The sequence below is a fragment of the Eucyclogobius newberryi genome, unplaced genomic scaffold (assembly GCF_026437365.1).
Source record: "Eucyclogobius newberryi isolate DKJ021-1_F unplaced genomic scaffold, fEucNew1.0.hap1 SCAF_82, whole genome shotgun sequence".
NCBI classification, from domain to species: Eukaryota; Metazoa; Chordata; class Actinopteri; order Gobiiformes; family Gobiidae; genus Eucyclogobius; species Eucyclogobius newberryi.
This window is the reverse complement of record NW_027316523.1, coordinates 120124-139481: the sequence shown is the minus strand read 5'-3', so window position 1 is coordinate 139481 and position 19358 is coordinate 120124. Positions and strand designations below refer to the sequence as shown.

Below are 19358 nucleotides of genomic sequence, written 5' to 3'. Positions count from 1 at the left end.
CAGTTTGTAGATGGAAGGAACATGGCCGAGGGATAAAGACTGGTTGAAGAGGGTGGTGAGATGGGGGATGAGAGCAGGGAGGCAAGCCTTGGTTAGAGTCGTTGGGAGGGGGTCGAGAGAGCAGGTGGTGGTTTTGGAAGCGGTGATGAGGTCTATGATATGAGAGGAGTTAACAGAGGAGAAGGTGGTGAGGGGAGGGAAGGGTGGGTGGTCAGGGAGAGGGGGGGGGGCAGGGGTGGGGGTGGTGATGGAGTTAATGGAGACGGCAGTCATGGAGCTGTTGATTTTTGGAAATTTTGTCATTGAAGGCAAGGAGGAAAGAGTTGCAGAGGTCAGGGGAGGAGGGTGGAGTGATGTCCGGTGGCTGGAGCAGCTTGTTGACGGTGGAGAACAGGGTGCGAGGGCTCTGGTGGGAGCTGTTGATGAGGGTGGAGAGGTGGGCAGATTTGGCGGCTTGGAGAGCGTCACGGTAGGAGGAGATGTGTAATTTGAAAGCTTCGGCGTGGACGGTGAGGCGGGTTCTTTTGAGGAGTCGTTTGAGTTGGAGGCCAGTCTGCTTCATGGTGCGGAGTTCAGGGGTGTACCAGAGGGCGGGGTTGATGTATGAGACGGAGGAGGTTTTCCAGGGGGCTAGGGAGTCAAGGGAGTCGGAGAGGGTGGTGTTGAGCATGACAGCATAGTCGTCGGGGGAAGAGGGGGGGGAGTCAGGGGGGAAAGCAGAGGATATGAGCTGGGAGAGCGTGAGGGGGTTGACTGACTTGATATTGCGGTAGGTGATGGTGCGTTTTTTGGGGTTGTGGGGCGAGGGTAGGGGGGCGGAGAAAAGGATGCAGAGATGATCAGAGAGTGGGAAGGGGAGGGGGTGGGGCTTAGATATGGATAGGAGAGAGGAACAGACTAAGTCCAGAGTGTGGCCTTTGGTATGGGTGGGGAAGTCAATGTGTTGGGTGAGATGGAAGCAGTCCAGGAGAGAGAGGAAGTCGGATGTCAGTGGGGCGTTGGGGCAGTCAATGTGGATGTTGAAGTCACCAGTGAGTAGGAGGCGGGCAGAGAGAGAGGATGCCATGGTGAGGAGTTCAGACAATTCAGTGAGGAAAGAGGGGTGGGGCTTTGGGGGACGATAGATCAGGATAGCGGTGATAGAGTTGGGGAGGGAGAAGGCGAGGTATTCAAATGATGAGATGGATGGAAGGTTGAGGTTCAGTTCAGTGATGGATGTAGATTTTTTATGAATAACAGCAAGACCTCCCCCACGCCCAGAGAGGCGGGGTTTGGCAGTGTAAGTGTAGTTGGAGGGAGTGGCTTGGTTGAGAGCATAGAAGTCCAGGGGCTGTTGCCATGTTTCACAGAGGAGAAGCAGATCAATGTTATTGTCCAGTAGCAGTTCAGATATAACAGGTGATTTGTTGGAGAGGGAGCGGCAGTTCAGCAGTGCAAGGGAGATGGATGGGGGCGTGGAGATGGATGGGGGCGCAGGGGTGGGGGGGCGGAGGTTGCAAAGGTTGGCAGTGCGGCAGGTGGGGATGACGGGGGGGCGAAAACTAGTCCAGAGTGAGGGGATAGGTGAGCTGTCGTTGGAGTGTTGGTTATGGGAGAGACCAGAGCCCCGGTGGATGTAGCGGGGCCGGCGAAGGATCCCAGCTGAGCTAGCTGCAGAGGCAGCAGCAGCTGGGAGACGGTGGTTATGGTTGAGGAGGTGAAGGTCAGCAGCGGTGTAGGTGAGTAGGCGAGAAGTTGGTGGAGCGGTGGCCTGGAGGCGCGGGAGTGATAGTCCGAGGAGGAGATGGAACGTAGCAGCAGATGAGAGTAATCCAGTTAGTATGTTGGCGGTGGCTAGAAGTTGGTTAACTAGAAGCTGGTGGGCAGAGAGTTGTGAAAAAGCAGCAGTGGACCGGGTGTTGAAGCTGGTGGAGTGAGTGGCGTTGGTTGCCCCAGACCTTGTCTGCACGGCAGGGAGGCCCCGCGATACCATGACGGACCTCAGCAGGTGTTAAGCCAGCTGTTAGCTGGCGGCTAGGGCAGTAGATAGTCCAGGAGTGAGGGAGGAGATGAGCGATGGACGGTGCAGTAATGTCCGATGAAGTTAAGGAACAGGGATGTAGACAGAAGACAACACAGAGACGCGGGAACAAAACAAAACAATGGAAACGACTAACAAAACAAAGACGTTGGGACAGAAGCGGCAGTCCACATACCAGACGCCGGCGTTGCTCTAGCCCAATCAAGACGCATTTGAGTCCAGTTTTGTGACCAGATCGCCCCCGTCTGTGGAGCGGGGGAAAGCAGAGAAACGGGGCTGTACCTTGGTTGTATGGGGCTGCTTTTCTCCGGGTGGAGCCGGTGCCCCGCTCTCCGTGTCTGCTCCTGTGGCAGGCTGGGGCCACACCTTCGCCCAGGTACAGACCTCCGGGGCGGCGGGTGCGGGAGCGCGGAGCCGGTGTTCGGGCGTGGAAACGCTGGTGCAGCGGAGGAGAAGCGGAGCCGCGTGCGGCTCGTGGTGGTGCGTGCCGCTCGTGGTGGAGCCGGTGATCGGACATGGAAACGCCGGTGCAGCGGAGGAGAAGCGGTGCCGCTCGCTCGTGGTGCGTGCGGCTCGTGGTGGTGCGTGCGGCTCGTGGTGGAGCCGGTGATCGGACACGGAAACGCCGGTGCAGCGGAGGAGAAGCGGTGCCGCTCGCTCGTGGTGCGTGCGGCTCGCTAACCCACTGTGGCACCTGGGTTAGGGTTAGATAACCCACTGTGGCACCTGGGTTAGGGTTAGCTAACCCACTGTGGCACCTGGGTTAGGGTTAGGGTTAGATAACCCACTGTGGCACCTGGGTTAGGGTTAGGGTTAGATAACCCACTGTGGCACCTGGGTTAGGGTTAGGGTTAGATAACCCACTGTGGCACCTGGGTTAGGGTTAGGGTTATCAGAAGCCCCCTATGATGACAACACAAACAAGGCAGTTTACGTCGCCCGGATCCGCGTCACCGGGGCCCCATCCTGGAGCCAGGCCTGGGATGGGTGCTCCATGGCGAGCGCCTGGTGGCCGGGTCTTACCCCACGGGGCCCGGCCGGGCACAGCCCGAAAGAGCGACGTGGGGCCGCCCTCCTGTGGGCCCACCACCCGCAGGAGGATCCATAAGGGGCCGGTGCAGAGAGATCTGGGCGGCGGTCGACGGCAGGGGCCTCGGCGACCAGATCTCCAGACACAGAGACAAACTCTGGGGACATGGAATGTCACCTCGCTGGGAGGGAAAGTGCCTGAGCTTGTGCGGGAGGTTGAGCGATACCGACTAGATATAGTCGGCCTCACCTCCACGCACAGTTTGGGCTCTGGAACCCATCTCCTCGAGAGGGGCTGGACGCTCCACTTCTCTGGTGTTGCCCGCGGGGAGAGGCGGCGGGCTGGTGTGAGCTTGCTGATAGCCCCTCAGCTCAGCCGCCACGTGTTGGAGTTTACCCCGGTGAACGAGAGGGTCGCGTCCCTCCGCCTTCGGGTGGGGGACAGGTCTCTCAATGTTGTAGCGGCCTACGGGCCGAACAGCAGTGCAGAGTACCCGGCCTTCTTGGAGTCCTTGGGAGGGGTACTGGACAGTGCACCGACCGGGGACTCCGTTGTTCTACTGTGGGACTTCAACGCCACGTGGGCAATGACAGTGACACCTGGAGAGGGGTGATCGGGAAGAACGGCTTCCCCGATCTGAACCCGAGCGGTGTTCAGTTATTGGACTTCTGTGCTAGCCACGGATTGTCCATAACAAACACCATGTTCAAGCACAAGGGTGTCCATCAGTGCACATGGCACCAGGACACCCTAGGCCGGAGGTCAATGATCGACTTTGTTGTCGTGTCATCAGACCTCCGGCCGCGTCTCTTGGATACTCAGGTGAAGAGAGGGGCAGAGTTGTCAACCGATCACCACCTGGTGGTGAGTTGGATCCGCTGGCGGAGGAGGAAGCCGGACAGACTTGGCAGACCCAAGCGCATTGTGAGGGTCTGTTGGGAACGTATTTTGGAGCCCTCTGTCAGTAGTGTACTCAACTCGCACTTCCGGGAGAGCTTCTCCCATGTCCCGGGGGAGGCTGGGGACATTGAGTCCGAGTGGACCATGTTCTCCGCCTCCATTGTTGATGCGGCTGCTCGGAGCTGTGGTCGCAAGGTCTCCGGTGCCTGTCGCGGCGGCAACCCCCGAACCCGGTGGTGGACACCGGAAGTAAGGGATGCCGTCAGACTGAAGAAGGAAGCCTATCAGGCCACTCTGGCTTGTAGGTCTCAGGAGGTCATCGACGGGTATCGGCAGGCCAAGCGAGCCGCAGCTCGTGCTGTCGCAGAGGCAAAAACCCGGGCCTGGGAGGAGTTCGGGGAGGCCATGGAGGAGGAATATCGGTCGGCACCAAAGAAATTCTGGCAAACCGTCCGGCGCCTCAGGAGGGGGAAGCAGTGTCTCACCAACACCGTTTACGGTGCGGGTGGAGGCCTGCTGACCTCGACTGGGGATGTCGTCGAACGGTGGAAGGAATACTTTGAGGATCTCCTTAATCCCTCAGTCACGTCTTCCGAAGAGGAAGTAGAGACCGGGGACTCGGAGGCTGGCTCATCCATCACCCAAGCTGAAGTCACTGAGGTTGTTCGCAAACTCCTCGGTGGCTCCGGGGGTGGATGAGATCCGCCCTGAGTACCTAAAGTATCTGGATGTTGTAGGACTGTCTTGGTTGACACGTCTCTGCAACATCGCGTGGCGTTCGGGGACCGTGCCTCTGGACTGGCAGACCGGGGTGGTGGTCCCTCTGTTCAAGAAGGGGGACCGGAGGGTGTGTTCCAACTATAGAGGGATCACACTCCTCAGCCTCCCGGGTAAGGTCTATTCCAAGGTACTGGAGAGGAGAATCCGACCGATAGTCGAACCTCGGATTCAGGAGGAGCAGAGTGGTTTTCGTCCCGGTCGTGGAACACTGGACCAGCTCTATACCCTCCATCGGGTGCTCGAGGGTTCATGGGAGTTTGCCCAACCAGTCCACATGTGCTTTGTGGATCTGGAGAAGGCTTTCGACCGTGTCCCTCGGGGTGTCCTTTGGGGGGTGCTCCGGGAGTACGGGGTCCGGGGCCCTTTGCTCAGGGCTGTCCGGTCCCTGTATGACCGGAGCAGGAGCTGTGTTCGCATTGCCGGCAGTAAGTCAGACCTGTTCCCAGTGCAATGTTGGACTCCGCCAGGGCTGCCCTGTGTCACCGGTTCTGTTCATAATTTTTATGGACAGAATTTCTAGGCGCAGTCAGGGGTTGGAGGGTGTGGTCAGGGGTCGGAGGGTGTCCAGTTTGGGGACCACAGGATCTCATCTCTGCTGTTTGCAGACGATGTTGTCCTGATGGCTCCATCAAACCCGGACCTGCAACATGCACTGGGACGGTTTGCAGCCGAGTGTGAAGCGGCTGGGATGAGAATCAGCTCCAAATCCGAGGCCATGGTTCTCGACCGGAAAAAGGTGGCTTGCCCTCTCCAGGTGGGTGGGGAGTCCTTGCCCCAAGTGGAGGAGTTCCAGTATCTCGGGGTCTTGTTCACGAGTGAGGAAAGGATGGAGCGTGAGATCGACAGGCGGATCGGTGCAGCGGCTGCAGTGATGCAGTCGCTGCATCGACTGTTGTGGTGAAGAGGGAGCTGAGCCGAAAGGCAAAGCTCTCTATTTACCGGTCGGTCTACGTTCCTACCCTCACCTATGGTCATGAGCTTTGGGTAGTGACCGAAAGAACAAGATCGCGGATACAAGCGGTCGAAATGAGTTTCCTCCGCCGTGTGGCTGGGCGCTCCCTTAGAGATAAGGTGAGGAGCTCGGCCACACGGGGGGAGCTCGGAGTAGAGCCGCTGCTCCTCCACGTGGAGAGGAGGCAGCTGAGGTGGCTCGGGCATCTGTTCCGGATGCCTCCTGGGCGCCTCCCTCGGGAGGTGTTTCAGGCATGTCCCACCGGGAAGTGGCCCCGGGGAAGACCCAGGACACGCTGGAGAGACTATGTCTCTCGGCTGGCCTGGGAACGCCTCGGGATCCCCCCGGAGGAGTTAGAGGAAGTGTCTGGGGAGAAGGAAGTCTGGGAGTCCCTGCTCAGACTGCTGCCCCCGCGACCCGGCCCCGGATAAAGCGGCAGAAGATGGATGGATGGATGGACTGTGGCACCTGGGTTAGGGTAAGGGTTAGATAACCCACTGTGGCACCCCCCAGCGTCTCCCATCCAAGTACTAACCAGGCCTGGTCCTGCTTAGCTCCAGGTATGGCCACATACTGAAGAAGCACTGGCTGAACTAGTCATTATGATGACATACACTGTCCAAAGAACAGTTGCCACAGAAAAAAAAGTCACACGCTCTAATATTTGGTGGAGTGCCTTTTAGTTTTGATTACAGTGCCATAGTTTCAATAAGCTTCTACAATATTAAAATATTCATCTTTATTTCAGTGTTGCATTACTTTATATTGATGATGGAGAGAGTGACCACTGCACAAAGCTTGCCCCAAACACTCTCTGGGGTTCAGATCTGTAGTAGATTAGGTTCTGCTTCTCTTTAGATGTTTTCTCTGCTCGATGCCAGTGATTTGACCCTTCTCATCAAACACCCTGACATCTTTTCCATGACCACAGGATTTGTCTTTCCACATGGTTGTTTCAGAAATGAGAAGCCACTCACTGCATCCGTTGGATTTAAATACTGTGTTGCAGCTGAAAGACAATCACTCATGCAGCAGTTATACAATAGGAGAAGAGGACCTGGTGATTATCTCCCAGCCCTGACCTAAAGTAACAGACCCTGGCCAATCATGTGCTAGGAAAAGAAACAAACTGATGTTAGGGTTATTGTTGGCTTATTGTTTTGCATTTCTTTGTCAATATATGTGTTGATATGTTTAAAGTCACATTCCTGTTTCATTATACTGAGTTTTTTATGTGATAATGCACAACAAACATCTGTTGTAAAAGCAGCTCTGGGGCAAAATGGGACTGCAGTGTGCTGTCTAATTATTAGGGGTGAAACCTATCATTACATTTAAGAATCCCGATGCATGGTCCTCACAGATACGTCCTCACAGATACGTCCTCACAGATACGTCCTCACAGATACGTCCTCACAGATACGTCCTCACAGATACGTCCTCACAGATACGTCCTCACAGATACGTCCTCACAGATACGTCCTCACAGATACGTCCTCACAGCCTGCTGAGCGCTCCTGGCTGAGCGTGTGCACAGACATGATCAGCACAGGCTAAATGCATCAAGCAGTTCACCTCATATCAAGAAGATGTAGACTGAATTTATCTCAAATATAAGAGCACCTATATTAAAGGCGCAATGGAGGATTTTTCGGCGATTTGAGAACTCAGGCGGAAGTGCACATGCCACTCCCCGTGCTCATGCCACTCCCCCTGCACATGCCACTCCCCCGTGCACATGCCACTCCCCCGTGCACATGCCACTCCCCCGTGCACATGCCACTCCCCCGTGCACATGCCACTCCCCCGTGCTCATGCCACTCCCCCGTGCACATGCCACTCCCCCGTGCACATGCCACTCCCCCGTGCACATGCCACTCCCCCGTGCACATGCCACTCCCCCGTGCACATGCCACTCCCCCGTGTGGACTGATACAGCACACACGTGTGTTTGTTTATTAGCGCGATGGATCGCATCATCTCTTATCTCCCGTAGATTTCCGTCTCTTCTGAGTCAACGCCAACTGTCTTTCTCCGTCTTCATTTTGTCCCGTACACTGAGGGAACTATATTATGATAGATCAATGCGCTTAGACACGCGGAAACGTGGGACGAGCCGCACGCGGCTGCAGGTGAGCGGTAGGTGCGTTTTATGATTGACACGTGGCAGGACTAATCGGCCGTCAGTATTTGGCCCCAATACTGACATGAAAATGTTTATTATTTAAAAAATCGTGATAGAATCGTGAAAAAATTGTTGGTCCTGAATTGGAAATCGAACCAAACCGTGAGATTCCTTAATCGTTACAGCCAGGGTTTTTATACTCTGCAGGTAAACTCTGCTCTGGCCTCTGAATGTCGCTTATAAACTCACTGCCGTGAATAATTAGAATGCTCAGAATGCATTAGGTGAGTGAGCGATACCTTTGGAGCTCTGCAAACAGTTTAAAAGGAACTTCTTCAGATTTTAAGGAAAAATCAGATAAAGCAACTTTTTTCATCCTCACGTCGAAAAAAGATGATGGGTGTGATGATGATCTTCACTTGTTTTTGTTGCAGGATTGTGACTTTGACCCTCTGAAGTACAACAGTGTGATTGAATGTGAAAAACCCAACAACGACTTGAGCAGATTCCGAGGTTACATGTGAGTACCAACCTTCGACCTTTTGTAACACTCCCAAAGGGAAATTACCAATCACAAATAAATATTGGGTTATGATGACTTAAATACTCTTGCCGCTGTGATGTGCTTTTAAAACAGGAAATTAAAGAGACACAGCTTTAAACAACAACAAATTGTATTGGGACGCTTCAAATTATAACAAAATATTATCCAAAAAAGTTAGTATACAGCCCCTTTAAGTCTTTAGTCTGTGCCCGAAGTTCCCGAAGCCAAAAGGTCAAAAAATATATCCACTCATGTCGTTATTCCCAACAAAAAAACAGTTCTTAAATCCCACAAAAAAGGTTAAAGGCCGAATGACATGCGCCGCGGTGCGCGTGTCCGAGCGGAGCAACCAAACAAAAAAAAAAGGAGCGCTCTCACTGGTCTGCGGCGCTGGGTCCGGTTTGTCCAATCAGAGGCAAAGAAGCACCGCTCCAAACTCCGGGTAATAATCCTTTAACCGTTTTTCCTGGTGTCCGCACTAGTCCTTAGTCGTCCGGCTCGCAGCAGCGTAATTAATGTCATGTAGTTATTTTGTACTTGAGCTCAGCTGATTGTTTTCCGCTGAGGCAGGGCGGGAGGTGTTTAGGCGCAGGTGAGCGTGCACGCTCAGGTGCGTGCATGCACCTGAGCGTGCACGCTCAGGTGCATGCACCTACAAGAAATACATATATAATCATATGTTGCATGTGCTACACTTTGACCTTTAACAGTTGCTTTACATTAGCAGTACTTTGGATGCAAGTTATTTTGTAAATGCAGTTTGATGAGCCACAAGAGACACAACTTACAATTATGTCTTAAACAGTTTTCCAAAGCCGGGATATGATTCGGCTTTGTGGCATGTGGTTTCAATCCCGCCTCTTATCGGGGGCTCCACATTTCAGCATGTCCCGTTTAACCTTTACCTTATTGCACTTTGGCTATTCAGTGTGAGTCATGTATTTTACTTTACATTTAGAAAAGTTGCCATTATTAATTATTGCTGTTGTTAATAATGACAGACTGCAGACAGCCGGCGCTGTGCAGGGTGTGGCCAAAGGGCCTGGTAGTTCCAGCCCTCAGTTTTACTCATTGGCAGTTACTTATGTCTGCAGTGCGTAGCCACAACTGCCCTAGGGCATATTGTCGGAATTGTTTGTCATTCTGGGCCAGTGGCGTCTCTGAACGGCAGTATACTGTCTAAACCTTAACCATTTGTTTCAGTTGTGCAAAGAATAACCCAACAGAGACAACGTTCTTTGTAGAAAACATACAACCTACGGCCGCATGTGCTGTGGAAGTGCTTCTGAATCTGACCTCTTAAAGTCTGTGTTGTAATTGAATACATTTACCATATTTGTTTAGCCTGGAGTTGACTTGTAAAGTTTGTCTAACACACAGGTGAGGTGGAGGTGAATACAGTCCCCTGGGTGTGTGTCATCACATGATTCTGACCGCTCCTCTGTGCTTCAGACCGGACCAGATGCTGTGGGTTTCTCTGTTGCCAGGGTGCACTCGAGCTGCCTGTGTTTTATTACATTAAAACCAACGACAGGATCTAATCTCTCTCCCCCAGTCGCCTGAGAACGCCTCTAATCTCCAAATATTATCAATACGCCCTAGAGTCAGTGAGCCGTGAGTTTGTTTTTGGTCCAGTTGTTTGGTTTGGTAGGGTTAGAACAGAACAGAACAGTAATCATTGTGACAAGGGGTTTAAGGGACAGATATTATGTATTAGTATTGTCACTGGCCTTTAAACATGGCTTGATTACCTTTACTTTAGCATCTCATGTTAGAGGACTTTGGTTAGAAAGCTCAATATAGTAAATTTAGCATAATATACTTTTCGGAGTGGGGAGAGAGCAAATTCAAAGTCGGGAATCGGTTCACAACACTGAGGCCAGAAAAACAAGAACACCTGATTAAAGTTAGGTCCAGAAAATAAATGAAAGACCATGCTTTGTCCCCACAAGACACACGATCTGGACGTGTGTGTGAGTGCAGTGCAGGCGCTGGGGACTCAGGGTCAGTGTAATGAATCTACTCGTCTTGTGACGTGTCGGACATTGCTGCTGTCAGAGGCCAAGGGATGAACGCTCCTGTTTGTCAACCTGGGACTGACACTGCGGCTCTGTGTGAAGAGACAAGAGCAAATGTATTCAGATCATTGTGTGAGAAGAGAAAAGAGCAAATAAATTCAGATCATGGTGAACGTCAGTTTCATTCTGGTTTGTTGACTGATATTTTGATATTTTTCAAGTAGCCAAGAAAAGTGATGCAACTATTCTGTGTCATTGGTCGGTTGGACTCCACAACAATGATTATCATGTGAATATAGTTACACAATATATATATATATATATATATATATATATATATAATATATATATATATATATATATATATATATATATATATATATCATATAATATATATATATTATATTAGATATAAGTTAACTAAATGTAGGTGAGTAAGGTGAGGCCAGCGTCTAAAACGGTTTCAAAAGACATGTTTGTTTGATATCTTAATTAAAAAGTCTTGTGCTTATCATTGGCGTTTTTAAGCGACTGGATCTTTATTAGATTAAAATCTGATTATTGCACACCTTTACCTTAATCTTTCATCGTGATTTCTCCTCTTCAAGCGCTAAGAAATATTGCTCTTGTCATTAAACACTAACTTGATTTACTACACTCAATGCACTTTTAGTGAAATGAATATTGTTCCTCACAGTGTGCTCATGCCACTCCCCCGTGCACATGCCACTAACCCTAACCCGCTGGTATGGCCCATATCGGCGTTCCCTAAATGAGTGCTCTGATTGCGACGTGTGGTCAGTGAGGAGGCAGCAGTGGTCAGAGCTTGTGCTGTTTGTGCTGATAACGCGGCTCTGCATGAGGCTTTACACTGGGATCAATAGACTTGCCCAGAGGAGGAACTGATGTAGTATTTGGGCTTTTGCTTGAGAGTGATTCTCAGACTTTGTTCCTGCCTCAGCATTTTCAGATATATGGACTTGTTTCTGACATTTTCTGTGCCAAATGATGTCCTGTACCTAACCCTCTCCCACTGCTTTGAAATGGTTGTTACAAAATTTTGTTGTCAACATTGTGTCATATTAGATTACAGTGGCAAAACTTGTGATATTATTTAACTCAAATGTCAAAGCAACACAATTTGCTTTTGAAAATGATGGAAAAGTAGATTACAGCTCACTCGCAATACTGTATTTTACTGCAGATGGAAAATATTTACTTGGTGAATGACTGTAGATGGGTTTAGGGTTAGGGTCAGGGCTAATAATAATAATAATAATAACTTTTATTTATATAGCGCTTTTCAGTGACCCAAAGACGCTGAACATATATAAAAAAGGGGGGGGGTATTTACAGACAGGGGGGGACAACACGTACAGAACACATTGATATACAGATAAAATGAACAAGACAGAAGAAGTAGAGAGAAAAAGATGGGGATGTAACAGGGGGTAGAAGAGTAGGCAATGGGGTAGAGGAGGCTAGGGGTAGGGGAGGTCATAGGCTTGGGTGAAGAGGTATGTTTTTAGGCGGGATTTGAATGTTGTGAGTGAGGGAGAGTGGCGGACAGGTTGGGGGAGGGAGTTCCAGGGTGCTGTTCGGGAGAATGCTCTGTCGCCAAAAGTTTTGAGTCGGGATGTTGGTGCAGTCAGGGTGATGTGGCTGACATGGGGAGTGAAGGAGAGGGTGGGGTCCATGATGACACCGAGATTGCGTACCAGGGTAGAGGGGGTGATGGTCGAGGTGTCGATGGTGAGTGAAAAGGGACCAGTTTTATTGAGAGTGGATTTGGTGCCAATGAGGAGGAGCTCTGTTTTGTCACTGTTCAGTTTGAGGAAGTTGAGAGTGAGCCATGATTTTATTGTAGAGATGCAGGTTTCAATCTGGCTGAGGGGAGGGTTTTGGGTGGATTTGGTGGTGAGGTATATCTGGGTGTCGTCAGCGTAGCAGTGAAAGTCCAGGTTGAGTTGGCGGAGGATGTGACCAAGGGGGAAGATGTAGCAGATGAAGAGGAGGGGGCCGAGGACTGAGCCCTGGGGGACCCCCTGCGTTACTGGGGAGAGGGTGGATGAGTGACCGGAGAGGGAAATGAACTCTTGCCTGTTGGTGAGGTAGGATGTGAGCCAGTCAAGTGCAGAGCCCTCAACACCCAGTTGGCGCAGCCTTTGTAGGAGGATGGAATGGTTTATAGTGTCAAAGGCTGCGCTGAGGTCTAGTAGTAACAGGATGTTGAGGGCCCCGGAGTCTGCAGAGGTGAGGAGATCGTTGAGTACTTTGACCAGGGCTGTTTCAGTGCTGTGAAGTGGGCGGAAGCCAGATTGGAGGGGTTCATAGAGGTTGTTTGACTGGAGGTGGGTGTGAAGTTGGGCGGCGACGATGCGTTCCAGCGTTTTTGAGAGGAACGGCAGGTTGGAGATGGGGCGGTAGTTGGAGAGGTTGGCGGAGTCTAGGGTGGTTTTTTTGAGGATGGGGGTGATGGAGGCCAGTTTGTAGATGAAGGAACATGGCCGAGGGATAAAGACTGGTTGAAGAGGACGGTGAGATGGGGGATGAGAGCAGGGAGGCAGGCCTTGGTTAGAGTCGTTGGGAGGGGGTCGAGAGAGCAGGTGGTGGTTTTGGAAGCGGTGATGAGGTCTATGATATGAGAGGAGTTAACAGAGGAGAAGGTGGTGAGGGGAGGGAAGGGTGGGTGGTCAGGGAGACGGGGGGGGGGGGGGGGGGCAGGGGTGGGGGTGGTGATGGAGTTAATGGAGACGGCAGTCATGGAGCTGTTGATTTTGGAAATTTTGTCATTGAAGGCAAGGAGGAAAGAGTTGCAGAGGTCAGGGGAGGAGGGTGGAGTGATGTCCGGTGGCTGGAGCAGCTTGTTGACGGTGGAGAACAGGGTGCGAGGGCTCCGGTGGGAGCTGTTGATGAGGGTGGAGAGGTGGGCAGATTTGGCGGCTTGGAGAGCGTCACGGTAGGAGGAGATGTGTAATTTGAAGGCTTCGGCGTGGACGGTGAGGCGGGTTCTTTTGAGGAGTCGTTGGAGTCGGCGGCCAGTCTGCTTCATGGTGCGGAGTTCAGGGGTGTACCAGGGGGCGGGGTTGATGTATGAGACGGCGGAGGTTTTCCAGGGGGCTAGGGAGTCAAGGGAGTCGGAGAGGGTAGTGTTGAGCATGACAGCATAGTCGTCGGGGGAAGAGGGGGGGGGGGTCAGGGGGGAAAGCAGAGGATATGAGCTGGGAGAGCGTGAGGGGGTTGACTGACTTGATATTGCGGTAGGTGATGGTGCGTTTTTTGGGGTTGTGGGGCGAGGGTAGGGGGGCGGAGAAAAGGATGCAGAGATGATCAGAGAGTGGGAAGGGGAGGGGGTGGGGCTTAGATATGGATAGGAGAGAGGAACAGACTAAGTCCAGAGTGTGGCCTTTGGTATGGGTGGGGAAGTCAATGTGTTGGGTGAGATGGAAGCAGTCCAGGAGAGAGAGGAAGTCGGATGTCAGTGGGGCGTTGGGGCAGTCAATGTGGATGTTGAAGTCACCAGTGAGTAGGAGGCGGGCAGAGAGAGAGGATGCGATGGTGAGGAGTTCAGACAATTCAGTGAGGAAAGAGGGGTGGGGCTTTGGGGGACGATAGATCAGGATAGCGGTGATAGAGTTGGGGAGGGAGAAGGCGAGGTATTCAAATGATGAGATGGATGGAAGGTTGAGGTTCAGTTCAGTGATGGATGTAGATTTTTTATGAATAACAGCAAGACCTCCCCCACGCCCAGAGAGGCGGGGTTTGGCAGTGTAAGTGTAGTTGGAGGGAGTGGCTTGGTTGAGAGCATAGAAGTCCAGGGGCTGTTGCCATGTTTCACAGAGGAGAAGCAGATCAATGTTATTGTCCAGTAGCAGTTCAGATATAACAGGTGATTTGTTGGAGAGGGAGCGGCAGTTCAGCAGTGCAAGGGAGATGGATGGGGGCGTGGAGATGGATGGGGGCGTGGAGATGGATGGGGGCGCGGAGATGGATGGGGGCGCAGGGGTGGGGGGGGCGGAGGTTGCTGAGGTTGGCAGTGCGGCAGGTGGGGGTGACAGGGGGGCGAAAACTAGTCCAGAGTGAGGGGATAGGTGAGCCGTCGTTGGAGTGTTGGTTATGGGAGAGACCAGAGCCCCGGTGGATGTAGCGGGGCCGGCGAAGGATCCCAGCTGAGCTAGCTGCAGAGGCAGCAGCAGCTGGGAGACGGTGGTTATGGTTGAGGAGGTGAAGGTCAGCAGCGGTGTAGGTGAGTAGGCGAGAAGTTGGTGGAGCGGTGGCCTGGAGGCGCGGGAGTGATAGTCCGAGGAGGAGATGGAACGTAGCAGCAGATGAGAGTAATCCAGTTAGAATGTTGGCGGTGGCTAGAAGCTGGTTAACTAGAAGCTGGTGGGCAGAGAGTTGTGAAAAAGCAGCAGTGGACCGGGTGTTGAAGCTGGTGGAGTGAGTGGCGTTGGTTGCCCCAGACCTTGTCTGCACGGCAGGGAGGCCCCGCGATACCATGACGGACCTCAGCAGGTGTTAAGCCAGCTGTTAGCTGGCGGCTAGGGCAGTAGATAGTCCAGGAGTGAGGGAGGAGATGAGCGATGGACGGTGCAGTAATGTCCGATGAAGTTAAGGAACAGGGATGTAGACAGAAGACAACACAGAGACGCGGGAACAAAACAAAACAATGGAAACGACTAACAAAACAAAGACGTTGGGACAGAAGCGGCAGTCCACATACCAGACGCCGGCGTTGCTCTAGCCCAATCAAGACGCATTTGAGTCCAGTTTTGTGACCAGATCGCCCCCGTCTGTGGAGCGGGGAAAGCAGAGAAACGGGGCTGTACCTTGGTTGTATGGGGCTGCTTTTCTCCGGGTGGAGCCGGTGCCCCGCTCTCCGTGTCTGCTCCTGTGGCGGGCTGGGGCCACACCTTCGCCCAGGTACAGACCTCCGGGGCGGCGGGTGCGGGAGCGCGGAGCCGGTATTCGGGCGTGGAAACGCCGGTGCAGCGGAGGAGAAGCGGAGCCACGTGCGGCTCGTGGCGGTGCGTGCCGCTCGGCTAACCCACTTTAAATATGTTGTTGGTATTTTGATATAACAGTAGCTAATGGCTTATTAGACATGTTTTACCTTGCCAAATAACCATTCTGCTATAGTGGTTAGCACTTGCCTCACTGCAAGAAGGTCCCAGGTTTGAGGTCTTACAACAAAATCCCTTTATTGATTGTCCTGAAACACATATAGCTTTATGAAATATTTATTTATTTAATATTCTCTCCCTGACAGAATCCACCGGAACGGGAGAAGAGATGCACTTTACAAAGACAATCTGCTGCTGAGAGGCTGCACCATCCGAAACACTGAGGAGGCCGTGGGGATCGTCATTTACGCAGGTCCCACCAGCTACAACACACATGTTACTAATGTCTAATATTCAATCTTTAGTGTGCACTCTGAACTTATCCTGTGTGAGTGTCCAGGGCACGAGACCAAAGCCATGCTGAACAACAACGGGCCGCGGTACAAGCGCAGCAAACTGGAACGACAGATGAATGTGGACGTGTTCTGGTGCGTCATCATCCTCCTCGTCATGTGCCTCTTCGCTGCTGTGGGTAAGAACCTGGAACATGGAACTTTTTGAAGACGTATCACAATTTTTCATTCTTTCATTTATTTTTGTTCTTTGCTGGCTGGTTATAATGAACAGATGTATATCTTTTCTTGTGTTTCTACTGACAAAGAACAGGAGAGAAGAGGCATAAATATGGACATAAATAGATAGAAAAACTTAATACATTTATATTTCTCAAGTAATACATAAAGTAAACTGTTGTACAGTCTTAGTCTTCCCAGGGAGAAACTGGCCCACACGTTCTATACACAATCTCAAAATGTTTTAAATGTTGAGAGGTTTGAGAGAGTGATCTCTTGGTCTGTAGTCGACTAAACAAAAGACTCTGAATCGACTACAGAGGGCGTTTTGTGAGCTCTCAAAACTAGTCCATGTTTGATCTAGAGCTGGGAGGTGTATATATCAAAAATGTATTACAATTATTGTTTTGAATATATGTAAAATTACAATATTGAGTATATCATGTATATTTAAAACTATTAAAAATCACCTCAAAGAGAGACAGTCTAGTGTCATACTTCTGCCCTGTTGTGCAAGAGTGTTCCAATAAGAAACCAGATGATATAGTTTTCTACCTCACTCCCTGTCTTCTCCTTTCTGCTGCTCTTCATATAAAATACAACTCATAAGAATGTCGGTCGGCACCATCGACTTATTGTTTACATAGTTTTACTCTCTCGCTCTCTCTCTCATAACCCGAATACTACCCACCTTGACCTTTTTGTGAATCATAGCTAAATTAAAAGTACCTTATTTATTTCATGTGGCGAGCTGCAGTGTGTTTATATGTGCTGACCTTGTGGTGTGTTCATGGCAGGTCACGGGCTGTGGATGTTTCAGTACGGCGATAAGAGACCAGTATTTGACGTCTTGAGTCCAGAGGGAACCGACTTATCGCCCATCATGTCCGCCATCTATCTCTTCCTCACCCTGATCATCGTCTTTCAGGTACAAAAAAAAAGAAAGCGTCCACAAGCAAAGCAGCGCTGACTAAAATGAATGGGGTTATAAAACAGTGGTAGATGTTTTATGGTGCTGTGTTGTGTTTAAGATTATCGCCGGCCCAAGGGTGAGTTCGACCTCTAGATGTGTATCTTTTCAAACCCGCGATGCATTCGTACTGCACAGGACTTACGATCAGAAATATTCTTCAAAAATATTTCGTATAGAAATTGTGAAATAGAACCACGTGACAGTTATTGATTGCTGCTTCAGGCTTGGAATTGTCAGATTATAAAATACTGGGCCAGAGATTTTATGTGAGAAACTATGACCAGAAGAAGACGATTGGGCAGATTTTTGGCTGATGTTTTGTTCAGGTTCAGGACACAGAGACTAAAGGTCATTCATGATTTGACTGCATTATTTTCAATCCATAGAAAGGGGGTGCTATACTTTTTAAAGGCTCTGTTTAAAAAAAAAAAAAATGTACAAAATGAGAGAAGTTGGAACGATCTCTGACAGGATAGAGCGCTGCCAAGGCACTGGTAATATCTCGCAACGTTACATAAGTAAGTCTGACTAATCGTGACTAGTTGGCGATTAAAAAATAATCTCGTGTCATATTCTAATAGTTGTTGTCCAGACTATACAGACTCTCAAGCGTTTTCATCAATAATTAACTTTATTGGGAGTGTCTACAGAGCTGCGGCACGCGGCCAAAACTGCCATGTTATTTTGTGCCGGGTTAAGGTTAGGGTCAGGTTAAGGATTAGGGTCATGTTAAGGGTTAGGGTCAGGGTTAAGGGTCAGGGTTAGGGTCAAGGTTAGGGTTAGGGTCAGGGTCAAGGTTAGGGTTAAGGGTTAGGGTCAGGGTTAAGGGTCAGGGTTAGGGTCAGGGTTCACTTCCTCTTTTATTTTGATGGGACATTTCCTCTCGGGCCGCATTAGAATTATTATTCTTTAGACTTAATTCTTTTGACTTTATTCTTTAGACTTTATTCTTTCTGCCCTGAACATCAATGAAAAGTCACGGGTCACCGAGGCGCTCTCGTTTTCTCCCTGCTCAGGTCTGTGTTTAGCACAATCTTGCAATTTGTCAGGTCAAACTACTTTTTGAATCGCAAACTACGCAATCATCAACGGTGAATTACTGAGCTTCGTTTGGTATGCCGCAAAACGCAGCAGAAAACATGGTCGCGCGGGAAGGCGGTCGCGCGGGAAGGCGGTTGCGCGGGAAGGCGAGAGCCATCATCACCGCTACTGCGGCTTTAATTTTGTAAATAGTCTCTTTCTAGAAGCTTTCTTTCACCATACTTCAACCTTTATTTAAGATAAGATAAGATATTCCTTTATTGTCCCACATGGGGAAATTTCATTGATGCAACGCAGGAAGATACAGAGGAAAAGAACAGATCACTTATAGGAAGTTTGAGAAGAACTCTTATAAACAAAAACTCCTATAGACAAAATCTCCCATTTCCCAACAAGGGATGGAGGGGAAAAATAATAAAGATAAAAATAAATGAATACCATTGCATGTGATCACAACAGTTATTTGGTTTAAAATGTACCGTCAAATTCAGACTATTGAGTGCACCATAATATAAGCCACACCAACTAAATTACGAGTATTTTTTTAATGTGGCGGTTTATAAAATGCTGACCGCCGTATCACATGTCTGCATTCCACGTGTATCTTTGTGTAAATTCAGTTCTTCATTAGACTAGTTTCTCCATGAATATGAGTCGGAGCATTTTGAAGCTTAACACACAGAGAACACGTCTGAGCTGTCCCTTCTGTCCATGATTACTCTGTGTGAGCTGATTTACCTGTGGCTGCCTTCCCCCACATCCGTCTCTGCTCTTGTGCTCCTGTGCTCCCACTGAAGTCTTCTACTTCAGTGTATCGGACTCTTGTGCTTCCTGCTAGAGCGCCCCTAGTGGTTGTTAGCATGTAAAAATCTATAGCCACATCGCGCTTTGAACCCTTCGGTGGACTTGTAGTCGGAGTTTTATGGTCTTGATGTACAAAATAATTGTTTCACTAGTCAATAGGGATGTCACAATATAAAGTTATAGTGTTACAATTATTGTGAGAAAAAATATCATGACGTAAGGATTTTTCGAGAAAATGTGACCAAATAACGGAAATCTTTACTTTCTTTCATTCCCATTGTCTAACACATACTATTCCTATTCATTTTTGTGACCAGCTTTATTAACCTGTTACCATCCACCTATTTGGCCCTGTGCACAATGGTTGGACCCAAATGTCATTGCTTATTAAAAGAGGATGTTACGTTCCACATGTGAGTGTGATGCATCATTAGAAAGCTTAGGCCTTCTAGTTTCTGCAGATGTGCAGATGTCACACTGTCAGGGCTTCAGAACTTACACTACAGAAGCCCAAACATGAACAAAACATATTTTTT

General features: G+C 50.1%; 1 protein-coding gene across 1 annotated transcript in view; it reads left to right on the top strand.

The window, feature by feature from the left end:
* atp10a (ATPase phospholipid transporting 10A) overlaps positions 1-19358 on the top strand; it is a 77356-nt gene that overhangs the window by 11702 nt on the left and 46296 nt on the right. Inside the window, exons 3-6 of the mRNA XM_072437714.1 lie at positions 8242-8327; positions 15639-15745; positions 15833-15964; positions 16802-16932. Of these exons, the coding sequence (XP_072293815.1) occupies positions 8242-8327; positions 15639-15745; positions 15833-15964; positions 16802-16932 (456 nt within the window). The remainder of the gene's footprint in view (positions 1-8241; positions 8328-15638; positions 15746-15832; positions 15965-16801; positions 16933-19358) is intronic.